The sequence below is a fragment of the Dermacentor silvarum genome, chromosome 10 (genome assembly GCF_013339745.2).
Source record: "Dermacentor silvarum isolate Dsil-2018 chromosome 10, BIME_Dsil_1.4, whole genome shotgun sequence".
Lineage (NCBI taxonomy): Eukaryota > Metazoa > Arthropoda > Arachnida > Ixodida > Ixodidae > Dermacentor > Dermacentor silvarum.
Window position 1 is genome coordinate 49395942 of NC_051163.1, and position 19545 is coordinate 49415486.

The window sequence follows — 19545 nt, forward strand, 5'->3', positions numbered from 1 at the left end:
TTCAGACAAATTGTCCGGGGCAAGAGTCGAAGGTGGACCGGCACGCTTGGAGCACTTCATCTTTTATAACACTCGCAAGGTAAGATGGCCTCAAGCCGGCAATCAAAAAGAAAAAAAAAAGCTAGCATGCCGGAGTGGTAGTGTAGCTGACTCCCGCGCAGCGGACTCGGGTTGGATCCCGGCGGGAATCGGGTATTTTTTCCTCATCCCCTGGTGACAGCTGTTACGGACGCCGAACACCGGCGGCGGCGGACACCATCGCCAACCGAAACGGCTGTTAGAATGAGCCCATAACAGCTTGCGCTGTAAAAGACTGGTGCTCCAGACGTGAACTTGAGACGTGCGTTTATGACCAACATGGAGGCAAAGAGCCCAATCCTCACAATCGAGCGCACCCTCATTGTTGTTCTTGTTGTTGAATGATGATGATGACTTTAAAGTTGTCCTGAGTGGTTGTGGCGCATATCCACAGTGGTTGATTCGCCATGAATCAGGTGGTTCAATTAGGGTGAACAAAAAACAAGGGAATTAACAATTTGAACATTGGAGCTCCGAATGTATTTTTAGAGGAAAAAAGCAGTCAGAAGAACCCGTGAAAAAAAGCTGAATAATAAATAAACTAAGAAATAAAAGAACATATGGTGGGGAGGGGGAACGATCAGTCTGTCGTGGTAATCCATTAGATACAATCGGGTAATTTTAGATTGCCAAGCAAACATTTCTGTGGCTGAACACAATAATAGAGACTCCAAAAGATAGGATCACAGGCGCAGATAAATCCAGGGCAATATTGCGAAGGGGGTTTTCAGTAGTCGTTTTCTTATTACAGAAATTACAGAAAAACCGAAATGGTCTATTGTCTCCTCTTCGCCATAGATTGAACATTGGAGAGGGGACCAGAACAGACCTGTGTAGGTAGAAGTTTAACGTAGGTATACAGCAGCGCCGCCTCGTGACGTAGGCTTCGATTTTTCATGTTTGACAAAAATCTCTATGCCAGGAGGAGGATCCTGACACTGCCTGCATAATGACACTCCTGCGAAATCTAGCAGCACTGATACGAACAGTCAAAAAGCGGTACGAGCTGTTACCTTGAACTAATGGCATGCACCCGCGTTCTCCAATGATGATGATGATGATGATGATGATATCCTCAAGACATGGCTCGTACCCACTCCGGGGATTGGCCAAGAATTGGGCACCTGAACTTTTAGATACGGTTTCTGAAACTACATCCAACCTCAGCTTTCTCTTTCTCTCGAGATTCCGGCATGCTCTTTGTTCCTCCGTTCTGGCTGTTCTTCTACAGCCATCATCATCAATGCGTGGGCACGAGCCAGCTCTTGTCCTCGAGACAGAAGAAGACGACGACAGCAGAGGCTGGCGGTTCGATACGCTGTGCAAGCAGGCTTCTGAATCATGGCCAAGGGCAAGGACAAGTCCCACAAGAAGAAGTCCAGTGACGAGGAGAGCGGGGCTACCAGCATGACAGAGAGTAAGGCTACCAGCAAGGCTTCCAACAAGGGTACCAACAAGGGCGCCAGCAAAGCCGAAAGCACAGCTTCCAGCATGCATGATAGTAAGGGTACCAGCAAGGCACCCAGCAAGGGTTCCAACAAGGTTCCCAGCCAGGCGCCCAGCAAGCTATCCGGCAAAGCTGCCAGTAAAGCGCCCAGCAAGGCACCCAGCAAGGCACCCAGCAAGGTTGCCAACAAGGCGCCCAGCAAGTCGCCCAGCAAAGTATCCGGCAAGGCTGCCAGTAAATCGCCCAGCAAGATACCGAGCAAGGCTCCAAGCAAGGCCTCCACTAAGGCTCCGAGCAAGGCTCCGAGCAAGGCTTCCAACAAGTCTCCAAGCAAGACTCCTATCAAATCGCCTAGCAAGGCGGGCGGCGGCAAGATGGCCAGCAAGTCGGCCATCAAGGCACCCACAAAGTCACCCAGCAAGGCTCAAAGCAAGGCTCAAAGCAAGATGAAGCAACGGTGAGTTGTCACTGCTTTTTTTGGGATCAGAAATTTTTCGCATCGGAAATAGTTTTCGTTTGTCCTTAAACGTCCTACCGTTTGTTAAATGCTTGCTATCGGAGAGGTTCACGGCCGCAAGAACGCTGCTACCAGCATCTTGTGACGCAGCGTTTGACCAGGGAAAACACGGGGAAGGTGGGAGATGGATATTCAAGACGGTGAGCAAAACGAGAACAAGGGGAGAGCCAAGGTTTGACAGGTGAACGATTATCACGCAAAGCTAATACTGCAGTGGCCTACCATTTTCCACATAACCGCCGTTGCAAAGGATTGGTAGCGACGTAATCGTTATCATGAAATCGTTTTATGATTTTCCTTCAACGAAAACACTCACGCAATGCTAAAATGTTTCAAACACATTGCAGTTGAGAAAAGCATCAAAAGGTGTCGCTACCTGCTTTGCTGCTTCCGTCCAAGGCTTCCGTAGCCCGGTAATTCGTAAGCGGTTAGGAGTTGCCGGACACGCTGAAATTTCCTAGACTTAGCTTGTCTATAAACGTGGACGGCAGTAATGATGCTGGTAGCGTAATCTTACAACGCTTCGTCCAACTAGAACGTAATTGAAACGTCTTTGTATTACGCCAGTGTTCTCCTCAAATAACATTTTTAAAATAGACAACGTTTAAACGATTGTGTCGCTGCCGGTACTTACTACAGCGTTAGGCAAAATAATGTAAATCAATGCAATACTAGCACTGTATCCTTTCTTTTTGCGCCACAAGATGGCGCCCCTAACGCGGCTGTTCATGTAGAGGTCTCCTGCAAACGGGTATTCCGCGAAGGCTAATATGATTACGGAGAAGTTGATTTTCTCTATTTGCGGTGTGAAAATGGCGCGCAGTGACCACCACCATCATCTTGAGTGTCGCCACCCTATTAGTTATTACGGAACGAAGTCCGTCCGTGGAGACCTGCGTGATTCAAAATCAATTGAAACATGTTAATGATAATCAAATGATAAACAAATGAGAATCAAGAAGTGAAACAGTTAGCTTTCTTGTGCCTATTAGTTGTCTTATCCTTCTGCATTTCTACACTTTCAATTTAAACATTTTGCCGAGGCGTATGAAGCGCGACTGGCGCCCCACATTTCACTCAAGGCCATAAAGGCATAAAGGCAAACCGTTACAAATTGCACTCTGGATAAGGTTGTATAGTTATTATAGGTGAGTACTTTATACGTGGGAGCAATCTTGCAAGTATGCAGGACTGGCTGTTATTTCATTTCCGTATTACCATCCATTGAACAGGCCCTCAGCAGGCGATGCGTGCACATGGTGGGCAGTGGATTACACGGAAATCCCACGAACCACATGGCCTCAGAGATGATCAGCACACCGCGCGCTGCCCCATCATCGCAGAGGTCACGCACCGTAGCCGCAGTGGTTCTCATTGTCGTTGGTCGTGCGTCAACTCCGGCTAGTGGTAGCATGGCGTACTGTTTTTAATGCGTTTACATTAAGGTCAAAGTGAAAAAAAAGTTATGTGTGTGAAGTCTGGGCAGCCGGTCACGCGGTATAGGCAGAAAAAGTGTGCAGAGCTCGCTTAGGAGAGTATATATATATATATATATATATATATATATATATATATATATATATATATATATATATAGTGCAACTCACGGTGGTCTGCTCCTGAAGCACACTTCGAAATGTGGTGAACGCGGTTGAAATCAACCCAGGAATTCAAAGCGGTGTGAAGGTGCGACGTAATGCTCAGGCGTTTCTCTTGTAGTTACAGCTGAATAGCCACAAAATTTTCTTATTATTGCGATAGTAATTATATGGACACTTCTACCGGATTTCTGCACTTGGCGTCGCCGTCGCCGTGAGGTTCCGTATAAAGTCCAAGTGCGATAAAATCGTCGCCGTGCGCCGTATGCGCGAGTGAAAGCGCGCGGGGGACGCGCGCTATCACGGAGAGCGAACGCACGGCGGAAAGCAAACACGACCGTCGCGCGAAAGGCCGTGGGGGTATGGGAGGGAGGGAGGCGGGGTGACGCTGTGCTGCGGCACCAAATGCGTATCTTGCAACCGGGCGCAAGCGGAACTGGCCACTCAATCTCGCACGCGAAAGCAAGAAAGCGGAAAGGCAGCGCGGGAGGAAGGGAGGGGGGGCAGCTTTTACTCTGCCAACAACTGAATTTGTACTTTGCCCGCTGCGGCGGTCGCCCGCACCGTATCTATTCTCCACACGGCTCTGACCTTTGTAGGCGCTGTGCATTCGCCGCTAAGTTTCCGTTGAAGCGATAGACCGCACGAACCTTCGCCCGCTGCGGTGGCTGCGCTTGCTGCCAGCGTTTTGACAGTCGTTGTCTGCGGACATTCAGTGCGATCTATTCATGTTTGCTTGTGTGCGCTGACACCACGCTTGTTAATTCAGTTAGTAAGTGAATGTGTCCAAGTTTATGCAGCCGATAAAACTACTATCCCTACTACGAATAGCTCTCTACTAATTTGCTATCGCAATTGATGCTTCGCCTTTCGGGCGAAACTGCGACATTTTTTTTTAATTTCTAATTTTAGTACCAGAAGCGTCTATTCCCGCCTTATTTTCGCATTCACTCGTGTTTCAAACGGGAAATTTCCCGTGGTGGCTGCTATACGTCTGCATTACTAGAAACTATACTTTTACCCCGTCGGAAATTGCGTTGCAGTTGACATTTCAGCAGGTGTAATTATGTTAAATATGCCAGGAAAAAGGACAGGACGCACAGTTACGCTGACGCTATTATACTTTTCTCGCACACTGCGTATGCATTTTCGTAAAGTATTTCTACCCTTTTTATTCCTTTCCTGAGGCCTCAGCTGCCAATGTAATATTTATGAATCACATGGAAAAAAGAAAGTAAGCCTTACGCGGAAGCAAAAATAGTAGCATTTCGCAAGCATTTCACAGACCTCACCGTTTGCTTCTTCCCTCTTTCAAACCTACAATGAGTCAGAATATCTTAAATTGCCAATTGCTCCCCTCCTCTGCAGAGCGAAATTAGCATATATAATCGGAATACGTGTATGCTAACTATTAAATTTGAAATCTCTTTTTCTTTTGTATCCCTCATGCCGAAGTACTTAGCGGGCTGTGAACTTGTGAAGTCAGCTTATCTTTAAAGCATCGTTTGTCTGTATTTCTTCCTAAAGATAAGATTGATTGATGGACTGAATCACTGATCAGCTTATTATTCGATTCTTTGATTGACTTATTGATTCATTGACCAATTGATTGATCGTTTGACTGGTAGATCGATTGAATGCATGAAATAAAGAAAGAGTGAGTGAGTGAGTCAATGTAATGCCTTCGTCAGTCGTTTAAGTTTTCTGGTCCATAAGACGGTGTCATCAAATCCTGGAACGTAGATGTAGCTGTTGGGAGGAGCTAAGCAATTTTGGGGACGCCAAGTACTCCTTCTCATCGTCTAGGAGTCAAATGAAAGGAGACATGGGCGGCAAGTCATCAACCAGGGTCGCCAAGGCCCCCTCCAAAATGGCCTCGAGGGCGACATCTATGGCGCCGTCCAGAGCAGGCAGTCAAGAGAAGGGAGCCAAGCAGTCGCGCAAGCAGTTCTTCACCAGCAAGTCGTCGTACTCGAAGTCGACCAGTTCGAAGTCATCAGGTGTGTACGTTAAAACAAGGTCGTCCCGTTACATGATAGTTGCATTTGATATAATGTGGCACTGAGGAAGACACAGAAAGTTAGTGTAGATAGGTAGAATTTTTTTAAGCGTTGCATAGTTTTTATTTGTAAGGAATTACAGTGAATCCTGCATTTAAAGAAATCCGGCTTTACGCAATATTTGACGTTATTGAACTTCTTTAGGTTCGCCCCACATATGCGTAGAGCCTGACACCTCTAGATCCCTTCTGATTTATGGAAATGCTTGTAAGAAAAGTATAGGTTTTGCGTGATTTCAATTCAGACTCTATTGGCCTGGTGCAGTTTGGCTCTCCCACGAAGGAACTAATGATGAAAACTGTCTGTAGTTTAACCATCCATAGTATCTATTATTTCGTAAGGCTATAAATAGTGTAAAAATACTATTGATAATACTGATATTGATAGAGCTGTCCTATATATAGTATTACGATAGCAATTCGCTGTGAACCTATCGACCCAGTGATAAACAAAAATGGTCAATATTAGCATCCATAGTATTATCAATAGTATTGCTATCGGGAACTGCGTCAACCCAGAGCGCTACGATCGTCACCACTGTAAGCACTGCACACGGCTGGATGCGTGCCCGAAAAGCTCACCATGGTTATACTGCAGTTTTCAAGTGTGGTACGTCCCGTAATCTTACCTCTTTGATATTGCCGTATCGACTGCAATAGTAGTAGTGTGCTCTGTATAACTATATAGATATCAACAGTGCGCTATAGTATACCAGCGATAGTGTATTATACAGTGAATAGTTCGTTAATCGCTCAACCATCGGTAGTTTTGCATTACTAGGAAGAATATAAGGACGGTGGCGGTAGCTGAAGGGCTTAAAACGATACAATTCTGCCAGCGTGGCACTTCCTCTCGTGCGTTTCTCTTGGAAGCAGAGGGCAACCCACTCTCCCCCCTCTAGCTTACGCCGATGCCTTTAAGGGGCTCGGCTTTTAGGAAGCATGGTCAGAGTATGTGTAGTACGTACGCGTCATTGGTATATGGTACCACGAGAACGCTATACAATATGTTTCGGTGACGTCAGTAGTTATCTTGACGTCTGAAGCTACACAGCACATGGCGCATGCTTTCACGAAGCAGCTTTAGCTTGGGGCCAAATCCGATGCTGCCTGTTCAAGCTTTCATCGGACAAACGCTGAAGTTATCTGAATAATAGCTGTTCCATTTGAAGGAGATCCTTACTTTCTGGTGATTCTTAGGAGCATTTAATTTTCGACTTCATGTTTTTACATAAGTTGTCGAAATTGACAAATTTATCACAAAAATATTAAAGCATGAAGTTAACCAATTTTTAACCCTGCACTAAAAACAGCTATCGCAGTTTTTAAGACACATCAGTTAGAGTATCTAAAGCGTACAAAATTCGCATACGAATTTCAAGTTTACGTAAAACTGCTAAATGCTAACAACGGTTCTGGAAATTCCTCCTCGCAAATTAGTTTTACATTTCAGAGCGGTGTATATTACTTGAAGTTTGTACACTTTAGATGTATTACTAAGTGCAATTTCCAGAATTCTGATATCACTTTCATTGTGGAGTTACAGCTGTAAGCACTGTTTTTATTCTTTATTTTAAAATTTTTCCATGTACATTTTTTTAAGGCTGACGGCGAAAGTACAAAAGTGTTTTCTAGAGTCACTAGGTTTTACGTCTTTCTGATAAGTGCAAGCAATCTCATCAAAATCGGTATAACGTTAGCCGAGACAAGCTATATCTCCGTTACCATGAATTCGGATAGGAGCTCTCAAGCTAAAGCACCATCTTAACGAGTCGCCATAAACGGTAACGTAATTAATTCTTGCAGATAAAAAATAAATTGGGAGCCCCTAGCGAAATTACAGGTTAGACAGCTATCTAATAAAAAAAGAAAAGAAGAAACGTGACACGTTTTTTTTTTTTTTTTTTTGGCAACAGTACCTTAGGTCCAAATACTAAATCGGCGAACTTATCGATCCAACCAACCAATCGACGAGTTAGTCAAATGTTGACGGTGGTGACGCTTTTGAATCTCTCACTTGACAGGAAAAATGAAGAAGGGCGGCTCCGACGAAGCAGCCAGAGGGAAAGCCTCCAGGGCCGCCGCGAAGGCCAAGCCAGATTCGAAGGCGGCTTCGAAATCGGCTCCCAAGGCGGCTTCGAAGAAAGCGCCGGGCTCCGACTCGGGCTCTCAGGGGTCCGGCAGCGAGGAAGAGGCTCCCAAGAAGAAGCAGCCGAAGAAGAAAAAGAAATCTAGCGACGAAGACGAGGACACCAGCGAGGAAGAGAAGCCGAAGAAGAAAAAGGCGGATGAGGACGCCAAGGAGGAAGGCGACGAGGCTAAGGAAGGAGAGGGAGAGGAGGAAGAAGAGGAAGAGGAAGAAGAGGGCGTCTACATGAGCACCACAGAGTTTGAGGCCTACATAGCTCGGTGAGCACCCAACGGGATGTGGTTTGCAAGCGAAATGTTTGGGCTCGTTAGTCGGTCGTCATAAACGTGCTAAGTAATAATAAACGTAGACAGGAACAAGAAATAACCCGGTAAGCGCTGTTACTTCCGACTGGTTATATTCGTAGAAAGAACAGCTTCATACGACGGCGCAATGAAAGCCCCAAACTGAAAAGTAAAAGCACAGAAGCTGGCGTTCGTCACCGAATCACACCGCATGATATGACGAACAAGTAGGTTATTCAGTGTGGTTTGATTAGGCTACGATGCTGCTTCACTACGTTGCTTTTTTTATTAATATTTTGGTGCTTTCGTTGCACAGTCCTGATACAAGTGTTCTTTCTGCGAATAGAATCAGTTCAAAGCAAGAAAGCTGTCCGTGCTCTTCCGTGTTTCTTGCATGCGTCTAGGTTTCACCTCACGCTCTAAACATACTTAGGCTGTTTGTTTTGTGGGCTAAATTGTGGGCAAGCATTCTTCGCTTCCTTTCTTAGCCTTTGCTGATTTAACTGCTTGTTCGAAATCACCTACACTTATCATGTCCCCCGCGTCGCTCTATACTGTACACGTTCTCGTGGTCGGATCGACATAATGTTAAGCGTTCAACATTGCGGAATTACAGGAATTCTTGCAAAAGGAGTTCAGTATAGGAGATGTTACCGGACATAGCTTTTCCATGCGCCACCTGGCCATGGTTGTAATACTTGAAACATGACCGTCTTCATTAAGGCATAATTATAATACAGCAAACGCCCTAATTTAGACAGCACTTGCTTCTTGCACTCAACGCTACATGCACAGACTAGGTAATAATTCTAGAACCATGTAGTAAGTGTTACTCAATGTGTTTTATTTATTTATTTATTTATTTATTTATTTATTTATTTATTTATTTATTTATTTATTTATTTATTTATTTATTTATTTATATTTCTTATTTATTGTACAGAGCAAGAGAGATCTGAAGCGCACTTTACTTTAATGTTATATTCGAACGCCCAAAATTAGTTACACGCCATTTACGTGCCCCATTGAAAAATTCGAGGGCTGGTTTTTGAAAATGGAGCCGGTGCGAAGCAACATCCGGATATCCGCGCGTTGTTCCACTGTAGCACGTCCTTTGACATGGACGGCGAACCGCTACGCATCTTATTGCAGCTTCTAACAAAAATCGGTATTGCAGACATGACAAATTTCTTCAGTTCAACAGATTCAGACGCGCAAGTTTCTTTGAGTCTCCGGCCTCGCTCGAAAATTCGTCAGCAGAGGATTTTCTTTAAAAAAAGTTGACGTCTTGACGCACCTACAATTTATTCTTGGGCAACACTATATGAAGTCGGATTACCACTTCGCTTTACAAAAATGCCATCTGCAACTAAGTTTTACTTCTGCGAAATTTGTTACGAATGAGTATAGAATACGCTGTTGAAGGAACCGTGGCTCAGCCTGCAGGACTCGTAATGGTTTAATATGGCTTGTATAGCCTTTACATAGCAACTAAGCAGACGACGCGTACGTTTGGCGTTTAGCGAATAATACGTAAATAGCAGCACGTCGCCGTTCAAGATGTTTCTGCGCGCCATTATCAGCCGCGGATGCCGCCTAATCACGAAGGTCATCTCGAGTAGCCACGCTGTTTTCAATGTTCGGGGTTATGTGTCATTTCCAGGAAGCATTAATAACAGCTATTTACATATTAGCATATCTGAAAAATCTATTTGAACAAAATTATTGACGCATGCACTAGTATTTAAAGAGTAAACACAGTCTGTACGTGTACAGGCGGGGACAAAACAGTACGGGATCAGCGAGCGGCGTGCCAAACTGCATTCTTGTGCCCATGAACAAAGCAAGCACCTTCTATCAGGACATGGTACAGCGCATGCGCGCCCTTTGATGTCTCGTGTGCACCTGCCCGTACGCCCAATTCTAGCCAAGGAGCTTTAGGAATCGCGATGATTGCAGCACGCTACGCTAGGATTAGGCTAGTTGCAAGCAAAAGTGTACGATCATGACATTATACCTGTGCTAGCATACGGAGTAGAAGCTTGGACGTTAAAGAAGAAACTACGGAACAAGTTAAGGGCCGCGCAAAGATGCGATGGAGCGAAAAACGTTCAGCGTAACGTTAGGAGACGAGAAGAGACCGGTGTGGATCAGAGAGCAAACGGGCTTAGCCGATATTCTAGTAGACATGGGAAGACAGAAAATCGAGCTGGGAAGGCCATGTAATGCGTAGGATGGATGACCAGTGGACCCTCAAAGTTACAGAATCGATGCCGAGAGACGGGAAGCGCAGTCGAGGACGGCAGGAAACTGGGGGGGGGGGGTGAAACTTGAAAACTTGCTGGCGCAAATTGGGGCAATCAACTACCGCAAGACAAGGGTGACTGGAGAGCGCTTGGAGATGCCTTTGTTTAGGCCAGTGCACATAAAAATAGCGAATGATGACGATGGCGATGATGCTTATGATGATAATGATGATGACAACGACGGCGCCAGGATAGCGCTGCCCTTTTCGACCGGCGGCGTGCGCAGTGCATTGCCACACGTCACAACGGCCCAAAAAGACGCCGCTCTTCTCTAGAGCAATTTTCTGCCCTCATCACGGTTCCAACAGCCCGCTGTCAAGAAGATTAGCTTAGGCAAGAAGTGGTACACGAGCATTAAAGGACGCGCATGCGCAGTGCCATCTATAGAGAAGGCGCATGCTTCGTTAAAGGGTGCCAGAATGCAGTTCGGCAGGTGCTTGCAAACCCCGTATTATTTTGTCACTACCTGCATATTATGCGAACATAGCCTTCTGATGCCGACAAACATTTTGCTGCAGTTCACATATAAATGTGTCGTTGCTATATACGAGCTCAAAAGCAGTACCGAGCCAAATCGCCACAACCGTCTAAAGCAGGTTAAATTAGAAATCTGCACTTGCATGTAGCCTAAAAAGGGTGCAGCAAGCAATCATGTTGTTCTCACGAGTAGTAAGAAGCGAGTAAAGTCTGGTCCTTATTCCCGCTACTACAATTAGTCTCGCTTCACGGATTTCTCGGTTCGACGCAGCCGCGAATTCCTCCGAGACATCGGCAAGTGCGTGCTCCTCATCTTTATGACGGCCTGCATCGCCTACCTGTTTCACGTGTGGCGTCAGAGCGACAAGAGGCGTTACGGGACCGGCATCGTCACCGAGCACCGCACTCCGCCCTACACCGAGGAAGAGGAGAACGTCACGTACCCCCTCGACAGCGTCCGAGATTTCTCGGTAGAGGACCAGGCGGATGCGGTGCCCACTGAATTCGGCGAGGCGGTTGGAGACTTTTAGAACGTTCATACGATTGCAATCGATTACTAATTCGTTTCTTTTCTTTCTTTGGTATCGCATTTCCTAAATATTAAACGGTAGTCATTTTCCCTGGTAGTTTATTTACCTCTGGCATTCCCCCAACCTTCGATAGGTATTTTAATTCGTGAGCAGCGTCTTCCGCGGTTCACGCGCGCAGACACATGAGTGGCCGGTTCGCACGAAAGGAATGTAAATGTTGCGAAGGCAGGAGGAATTGGTTGTGTCTTCTATCATGCAGGTGGTTCGTCGAACGGCGATTTCATCAAAGAAGAACAGAGAGAGCAGAAAACATGAAACAGGGATGCGGGTATAGTGTGTCGTGCTGTTTCCATGTTTCCTGCTTAATTCCTTTGGCAGGAGCGAGCCGATTCTGGGTGAAAAGCCCAGCGCTCACTTCCCAAAGTCGCCTATTGGAAAACCATGAACTTAATGACGCTCCTTCTGAAGCAAAACTATTTGCAACCGTTGCTTTACCAGCACGTGGGTACGCAAGCACGGCATGGGACCCCTATTCTAAATCAGATATGCATTGGAAATGATTCAATGTAAAGCAGTGTTTCATTTTTTTTTTACTTCTACATACAAATATGTTCAATCACCAGCCTCTATTAAATAATGCGTTGAGTGGACACGTCGCAAGCGCGTCTTCAGCAAAACGGTGTGTCCCTAAATTACTTGAATGCATCGCGCTACCGTCAGCAGCCATCATGAGATGGGTTATGTCAATTTCTTTTTCCTCGGGCAACAACAGAATGAAACAATTTCCCGTGCTATACTGCACTAGCACTGGATCTACAGAACGTATTTGTTCTTGATGCGCTTATTGAATTATTCATTTCCCAGTCTTGTATGTCGTCCTGAGACCAAAATACAGCTATGAGACATAATCGCTTTGAAGCTGGATTTCATTGTGTACTGGTGTGTTAGGCACGGGAAAAACATTTTTAGACATTACGGTTAGATGCCAAAAGCTACAGCTCCATGTACGTGGAAGCAGCAGCCAACTACTAATGCTTGCATTTAGCATCAAAAAGCGGGTTTTACCACAGCAGAGATGAAGATGGAACTGTAACGTGTAGTACATGGACCACACTGTACAATCTTTAGTACTAATTCATTGCTTCAGTTGAGCGTTGTTAAAATTTAAGTGCATAAACGTGCCAGGCTATGCTGAGCTTCTTTTTAATTTATTTTTTTTTGCCACTGTTGCACGTGTTAATCTCAAGAAACTTGAGAAACACCGTGAATGTGTGTGTGGCTATCTTTTGCCTTCTTTCCACAGTCGTAGGAGAATGCAGCACACGGCCACAACCACTGGCAGATTTTTTCGTTTAAGCTTAGTTTTAAGGCGCTAGCATTACAAATGGGTAAGTGGGAAAGAAATCTGTGCGTCTGTGTATGTGGTGTGGCGAGCCGGTTACGTGGCAGCGAAGGCATAGGAGAGCTTAGAACAGCACGTGTATATATATATATATATATATATATATATATATATATATATATATATATATATATACGCTGTCAAACTTCTCGCAGAGTCAACACCTTCAACCCTGCTGAAAGAGTTGTCCAATCATGGATCCGGGGCCTCGGAGATACCACATAATGCTACCACAACTCTCGCATTTACCGCTACATCGCCACTGCATGTTTAGAAGCTCGCTTGGCGTGAGACAACCGGATTATTTTTTATCGAAATAACTTCGTTAAATATCTGAAGAAATCTGCTCAAGATTGCCTATACGCGCAAATATGTATCTATTGCGAAACGTTTGGTACCATGGGCGCAAAAATACGCGCCGTTATTTTAAAGCGTGAGCGTTCTTTAGAGAGCTCCCCAGCCCTGTCACTCGAAACGTGTAATGCCTTGTATCTGTGCGAAAATGCATAATTTGCAAAGTTACGGCATTTCATTGTTATCATAGTATAAGTGTAAATGATTGGTAGCATTTTCAAGCGCTAAAGAACAATTTAAAGAAAAAATAAATTATTAGAGAGTACTCATAGGAATGCACAGGGCTCCTTAGAATATAGAATATGCATGGCGAATCCTATAATAGGGGATGGGTCAGCTGAAATTTGGGGTTGGGTCAACTATAAATTTGGAGGTGGGCCCACTTAAATTTGTGGGTGGGCGAAATTGAAATTTGTGGATGGGCCAACTGGCCATTTGGAGTGGGCATACTTAAATAAGGGTAGGTGGGCCAACATGAAATGTGGGTGTGGGTCTTCCTGAGATTTGGGGGTGGCCCAATGTAGAATTGAACGCTGCTGAGTGCCCTTCGAGTTATGAACACCTCGCGGGCAAGCGAGAGCGTTAAGACACTTGGCACGTTTTCATTGCGCCTTCAGGCCACTTTATAGTCCGATGCAGCGTGCACGTCAGCCAGCGTCGCTGGAGGTTGGCGACGCCAGGTTCGTCACATTACGGTTGCGCGAAAACCGACCCCTCTATAGTCCAACGCTTGCGCCGCGCTGCGCCGCCTAGACGCATGCGCATTTTGCACGACACTAGGACTTTCAGGACGGCACGTGACTGCCAACACGCTGCACGTGCCGCCACCAGCGGATCTTGCTCGATGAGAAGCGGTGCATTCTGGGTGACGAGGCCGGGCGCAAAGTGGAGCATGTCGCATCTCGACGCTGGCTGCAGCCAGGGCACGGCGTCGAAGGCCGGAGACGTCGGCCGTGCCTCGCACCGGACTATAGAGTGCTGCGCTTTCGCTGGCGCGGCGTCGCCGTGCCGAGCGCGTTCGCGCGTCATTGCTACGTCGGACTATAAAGTGGCCTTTACTGAGGCGCAGTCAGAATGCAGGCGAGAGCTTGTGTGGACAAGGAATGCGCGCAAACACACGCTTGCGAGAGCGACAGCGAGGGTGACATGCCACGATGCACTCTCCCCTCACGCAACACCTCACGCGTTACGGCGGCAGCTTGTGTTCCATTTCAACCGCTCTGCTCCGTCGAGGCGCGCTCGAGCCCGGCGTTCCGTCTCAAATGGTAAGATTGCATTGAAGGGGTCGGATGCGGCGAGAAAATCTGACAATTGTCTACTGAAACCTAAGCACTCTTTGCCACCGGAAAGGCCATGGGTAGACGTGTATAAACTGGGAAATTCAAGCAAGCAAAACTAAGCAATAACGAAGACACAGCCGAGCCAAACAATGCTTACGCTTTAGTAGACAATTCTCAGAATTTCTGTAGCTTTTCTCCTGTAGAGCTAACTTCCCTGCTCACAGACCCATAATGAGGGAAAGGTAGTTTCCAAGGCTCAAAGCACACTATTTCGACGTCATCGTTGTCGCCGTCGTAGTTAATAGCAGCAGAAGTAGTAGTAGCAGTAGTAGTAGTAGCTGCAAACGTTACAAAGTAGCAGGCGCGGTAGCCCAGTGGTAATGGCGCTGTGCCGATTAAATCGAAGCCTGAGATTGAATCCCGGCCGTGGGGGCCGTATTTTAATGTTGGTGGAATGCAAAAGAACGCCCGTGTACCTTGTATTGGCAGCATGGTAAGGATCCCCAGGTTGTCAAAATAATTCCGGGGCCCCCCACAACGGCGTGACTCGTATTCCGAACATTTCTTCGACACGACAAACCCCATATTTTAATTAGACCTGATACAGTAAAATTTATGTTAGGGGCAAGTTCAGTCCAGGAATACGCTAGCCATCTATCCCAATGCAGCGTCAAATCGACAGCCAGGACCATTCGGTTGTCTTCCGACGTGACCTAGGACAGCCATTTAGTGATTGGCTGTGAAGACAAGGTGAATACTGTGCCGTATACTACAAGGACCCAGCGAGAACGTCGACTACATTATTGCGTAATTATGGAGAACTCACTAGTGCGCGCAGTATCTAAAATATGCCAACGATTGGCCTCCACAGCGAGAAATCAGCACATTTTCTTTAATGACATTCCATGGTAATGTGTTGCACTTTGTGCTGCACACGTAACGAATCGTGGGAAGGTCCGAGTGGGCTTCAAGCGATCGCTGAAACAGCAGCGAGCCCTTTGCCGAACGAGCGACATTGTAGCTTCCTTCCTGCATGAATCTCGAGTCGTGGTGTAATGGAATTTTTGTGACCTACTTTGTCATATGGCACGGTCACATGTGAAATTGCTTTGCGGCGAGCTCTTGGTGGAAGCTTCCGGCATTTCGTCCTATATGGCTTCCGTCGAGACAGTTAATCGTAATATCAGGTTGTATTACTCTGAAAACGCGACAGAAGACATTGTTCACGAAACGATAGTGCAATCACCTAAGACCCAGAGACACACCAGGGGCATAATCTATTTTCATATCGGTGCTTATCACCGACTATTATACTATGCGTATGTGAAAAAAATGGCTGCGGCTTAGCTCATACTACGAGGGGGGCCAAGGTGGATCAGATGTTTCGAGGGTGTACAGTTTTGGTACCGGACGATCCACCACTGAACCAGTGCAAAAGACTAACGGAGCAAGCATGCACGACTGGCTGGCTTGGAGAGGTCTTGCGCAGTAGTCAGCTAACGGCGCTGTTATTTGCCACACGCGAGACTGCGTTACTTCTTTCACAATCTGGCGACGCGGTAACACGTTCCACAGTGGAAGCAGCAGCAGTTGGCCTTTTGCAGCCTTGCCCCCTTTTCATCTGCGATGGGTTGGCATTGTAGACTGCGACGTTGTGACCCTTGCTGTTGCACAGAGGGCAAACTGGGCTCAACAGGCAAGGCCGATCATGTTAGGGCTGATGCACAAAGGGTGTGTTCTCGTGTGTTCTGGCATACAGGTTGTTTTCTGGTATGAGGTTTATGTCTTCGCCATTCGATGATCAGCCACGGTTCTGTAGCAGGTCCTCCTCTCGGATTACCTACTGTACACACAGAAACATTAGCAGCTCCATTGCCAGCCGCGTTCTCTGCTCGCAAGTTTCAATGCTGCTGGGTGCGCAGTCAGCATCCTTGGTCATCTGTCGGTGCATAATGGACCAATCTTCGGGTAGGCATCGCATCAAGACATGGTTAAGTACCATGGTGTTCTCTTCCGGGGACACTCCTAGGCCTTACAACGCATTGACCCTAAACTACACTGTCTTGATGTAGACGGAGCTTCGGAATGTCTGTTGAGGCCTTCACGGGTGTCATCGCTGATAGATGATTCATTAACCAAAAGATCTCGGCGACCGAACCGATCAGTGAGTGTCTTGATCGCGATGTCGTAGTCTTGCTAGGCCAACCGCATACCCTCGGTAGCCCTTCGGCCCTGCCAGTTAAATACGCAAGCAAGGGATGCCCGGCAGCTCAGCCTTCTTGTGGATCCCAGAAAGACTGCCATCCACGCAGATTACCGTTGAATATTGTTATATAGAGCTTTGGTAGAACGACAGAGCAATGATTCTGTATTCCCACCTGGCCCGGAGCGTCTGCTGGAACTTGAAGGATGACGTTACTCATTGCGCCTACAGCTGTTTGAGCATGTGTAAGGGTGGCCTGTCGATGCTCTTGCAACCAGAACCGGGCTTGCAATACGGCCTACAGAATCTTCTCGTTGTAGTCATGCACCGTTCCCACTTCCTGGTGCAAGGTCTCTCCTTCCGTGTATGTGACCATGGACCTGTGTAGGATCCGGCTGTTGCAGCAGGTTTATCAATAGCGTTAGGGTTCGCGCGACACCACATCTGACTGTGCCATGCTTCTTCCGCAGCTGGTCCGAGTTTGCCATGCCCCCAACATAAAGGCTGGTCCCAGGCTTCGTGGCACCAACAAATGTAACAAAAAAGACTGTTGCTCCAGACGTGAAACTGAGACGTTCGTTTATCACCAGTATGGAGGCAAGGAGCCCAAGCCTCATTTGCTTTGCTTTGCTTTGCTTTGCTTTGCTTTGCTTTGCTTTGCTTGCTTGCTTGCTTGCTTTCAAAAGTGGCTCGCGCCAACTATGGGGGATTGGCCAAGAATCGGGTGATTGAAGGAAAACAATTATCGGAGTCTAATAATTAAGGATCACTTTCGAAAATTTTCGAATGACGAAAGGAATTCATTCATGTAAAATTTAATAATTTAGCAAGGAAATCGTCCTGATTCAATTATGTACCCCACAACAGCTGCACCAACATCCCTATGACGATGTCCGAGAGAAGAGGCACCAAAGGATAGAATATTGGATATCGGAATATTTAACCCAGCACAGTTAAATTTTTCTTCTAAAGCATGTTTTCTTAATGAGGAAAAACGGCGGCATGACAGGAAGAAGTGTTCTATTGTTTCGGCTTCACCACAGTATGAGCACAAGGAGGAGGACGCCAGACCAGATCGATGTAGATAAAAGCTTAATGTAGGAATGCGACATCTGAATTTGGTAAAGAGGACTTCAAGTTTTCTATTATGGCAGAATTTTCTGTTCCAAGGAAATAGGAGGTGTCGATAATCAGTTAGATTTGTTAATGGTAGGTTCCAGGAATCTTGCATGAATGCCCGTCTCCTGAACCTAGCCGCGGTTATGTAAGCTGATACAGGAAGAATCGGAAGGATTGGACCACTAAGGGCAGCTCTCGCTAAGCTGTCAGCTAATTCATTAATAACTAATCCTTTGTGACCAGGCACCCATACCAATCTAATCAATTTTAAGTTAGAAGGAATAAGACATTGGATTGTACGCGAAACTTGTGAGCCACTATTTGCAGTGAGAGCTGAACATAATGACAAAGAATCCGTTACGATTACAATTTCCGAGATTGATGAGTGCACTTTTCGTAGAGCCAATGCAACTGCCAGAAACTCAGCTAGAAATACTGGTATATAGTCTGGAAGTCTTAAGGAGAACGACCAATCGAAAGCGGAAGAGAAAATTCTAATTACAGATTTTTCTTCTGATTGCGAGGCGTCTGTCGCTATGACGGCTTTTATTTTTAACTCCAATAAGTGATATAAATATTCTAACTGCAAGAAATTATGTCGTCGTGGATGCGCACCATTCCCTAATTAAAATGAAAGGCTTTCCTGAAGCGTTCCTGCCGCTTGTCCTCGTTTTTTCGGGCAGTTTTAACCAGCCTTCAAGTATGAACGAACGATCCTGCGAGAACGTTCTGCTGAAGCGTTAGACTACTGGCTTGCATTGACAGTCATCATCGACAGTTCCCGGATAAGTTTTTTGTGCAATTTCGGTATCAAAAATGGGAATTTTTGCTAGTCTTCGTGAAATCGGCTCGGGTTTCAAGCGCATAGCTTCGCGCGATGGCAACTCTTGTTCCAGAATTTCTTAAGCCAGACCGTTTAAAAGGTTCAAATTACCATCGCGATTGGCCCTTCATGAGGACTGTTCTGCGGAAATTTCCAGTATCACACACGGCATGAGACTAATAGATTAATGACGCTAAGGAACCTGCTGAGCCAACGAGGATGGCAGAGGTTGATAAGGATTGATGACATTAAAGATTTCTTTCATGCATATGGTGGGTTCGCTGGACGAGGCCGATCGCATGCCCCGGTGCACTGTTGTAGATGTACTCAACATTCTGAGGATTCCAAAAACGCACTGTTATTAATCGCCGCTGCTCATCATCGCAATGAACCTCCAACCACAAGCCAAAACGGCAAACGCGCCATCGTAGAGACGAAGAAAACGAAGCACGAGAAGTCACGAGGCACGCGTTTTAACCTGCTCGTGAACAAGAAGAACCCGACGCCATCGCTGAAGACAGGAACACAGCAAGTACCTGAGCAAGGTGAGCATGAAAGGCCCCACTGCGTATTATTTCAGTGTGCCGTCTTTTCGGTGTTTTTATTCCCGTTCTAAACTAGCTGTTCTAGAAGAGGCGACAGTGCGAGTTCGCAACGGGAACGAAAACAGAGTCAACAAATTGTCAGCTTCATAGCTGTTGGCTTGCTGTCGTCGCGTGAGGCACGCTATCGCTCCTGGGCCGGTATTTTGTAGCGATGCGTTATGCTTTATTCTATACTAGTCTTGTCATCCATCACTCACGGCCGAATGATAGCGTTGATAACGTGAGCGGACCGTCGCTTTGACCACTGACCAAGCGCGAAAAGGGATTAGCATCAGAAAGGCATCGCTACAAAATACCGGCCCTGGTGTGATGTT

At 46.3% G+C, this 19545-nt stretch overlaps 2 protein-coding genes across 2 annotated transcripts in view; both read left to right on the forward strand.

Moving 5' to 3' along the window:
• Positions 1-19545, forward strand: part of LOC125940981 (uncharacterized) — a 508491-nt gene that overhangs the window by 84906 nt on the left and 404040 nt on the right. The window lies entirely within an intron of this gene.
• Positions 1420-11458, forward strand: LOC119431517 (neurofilament heavy polypeptide-like). Its single transcript, XM_037699000.2, has 4 exons — positions 1420-1982; positions 5447-5640; positions 7724-8108; positions 11187-11458. Exons 1-4 carry the CDS (start codon positions 1420-1422, stop codon positions 11443-11445), a joined length of 1401 nt encoding a protein of 466 aa, XP_037554928.1. The 3' UTR covers positions 11446-11458.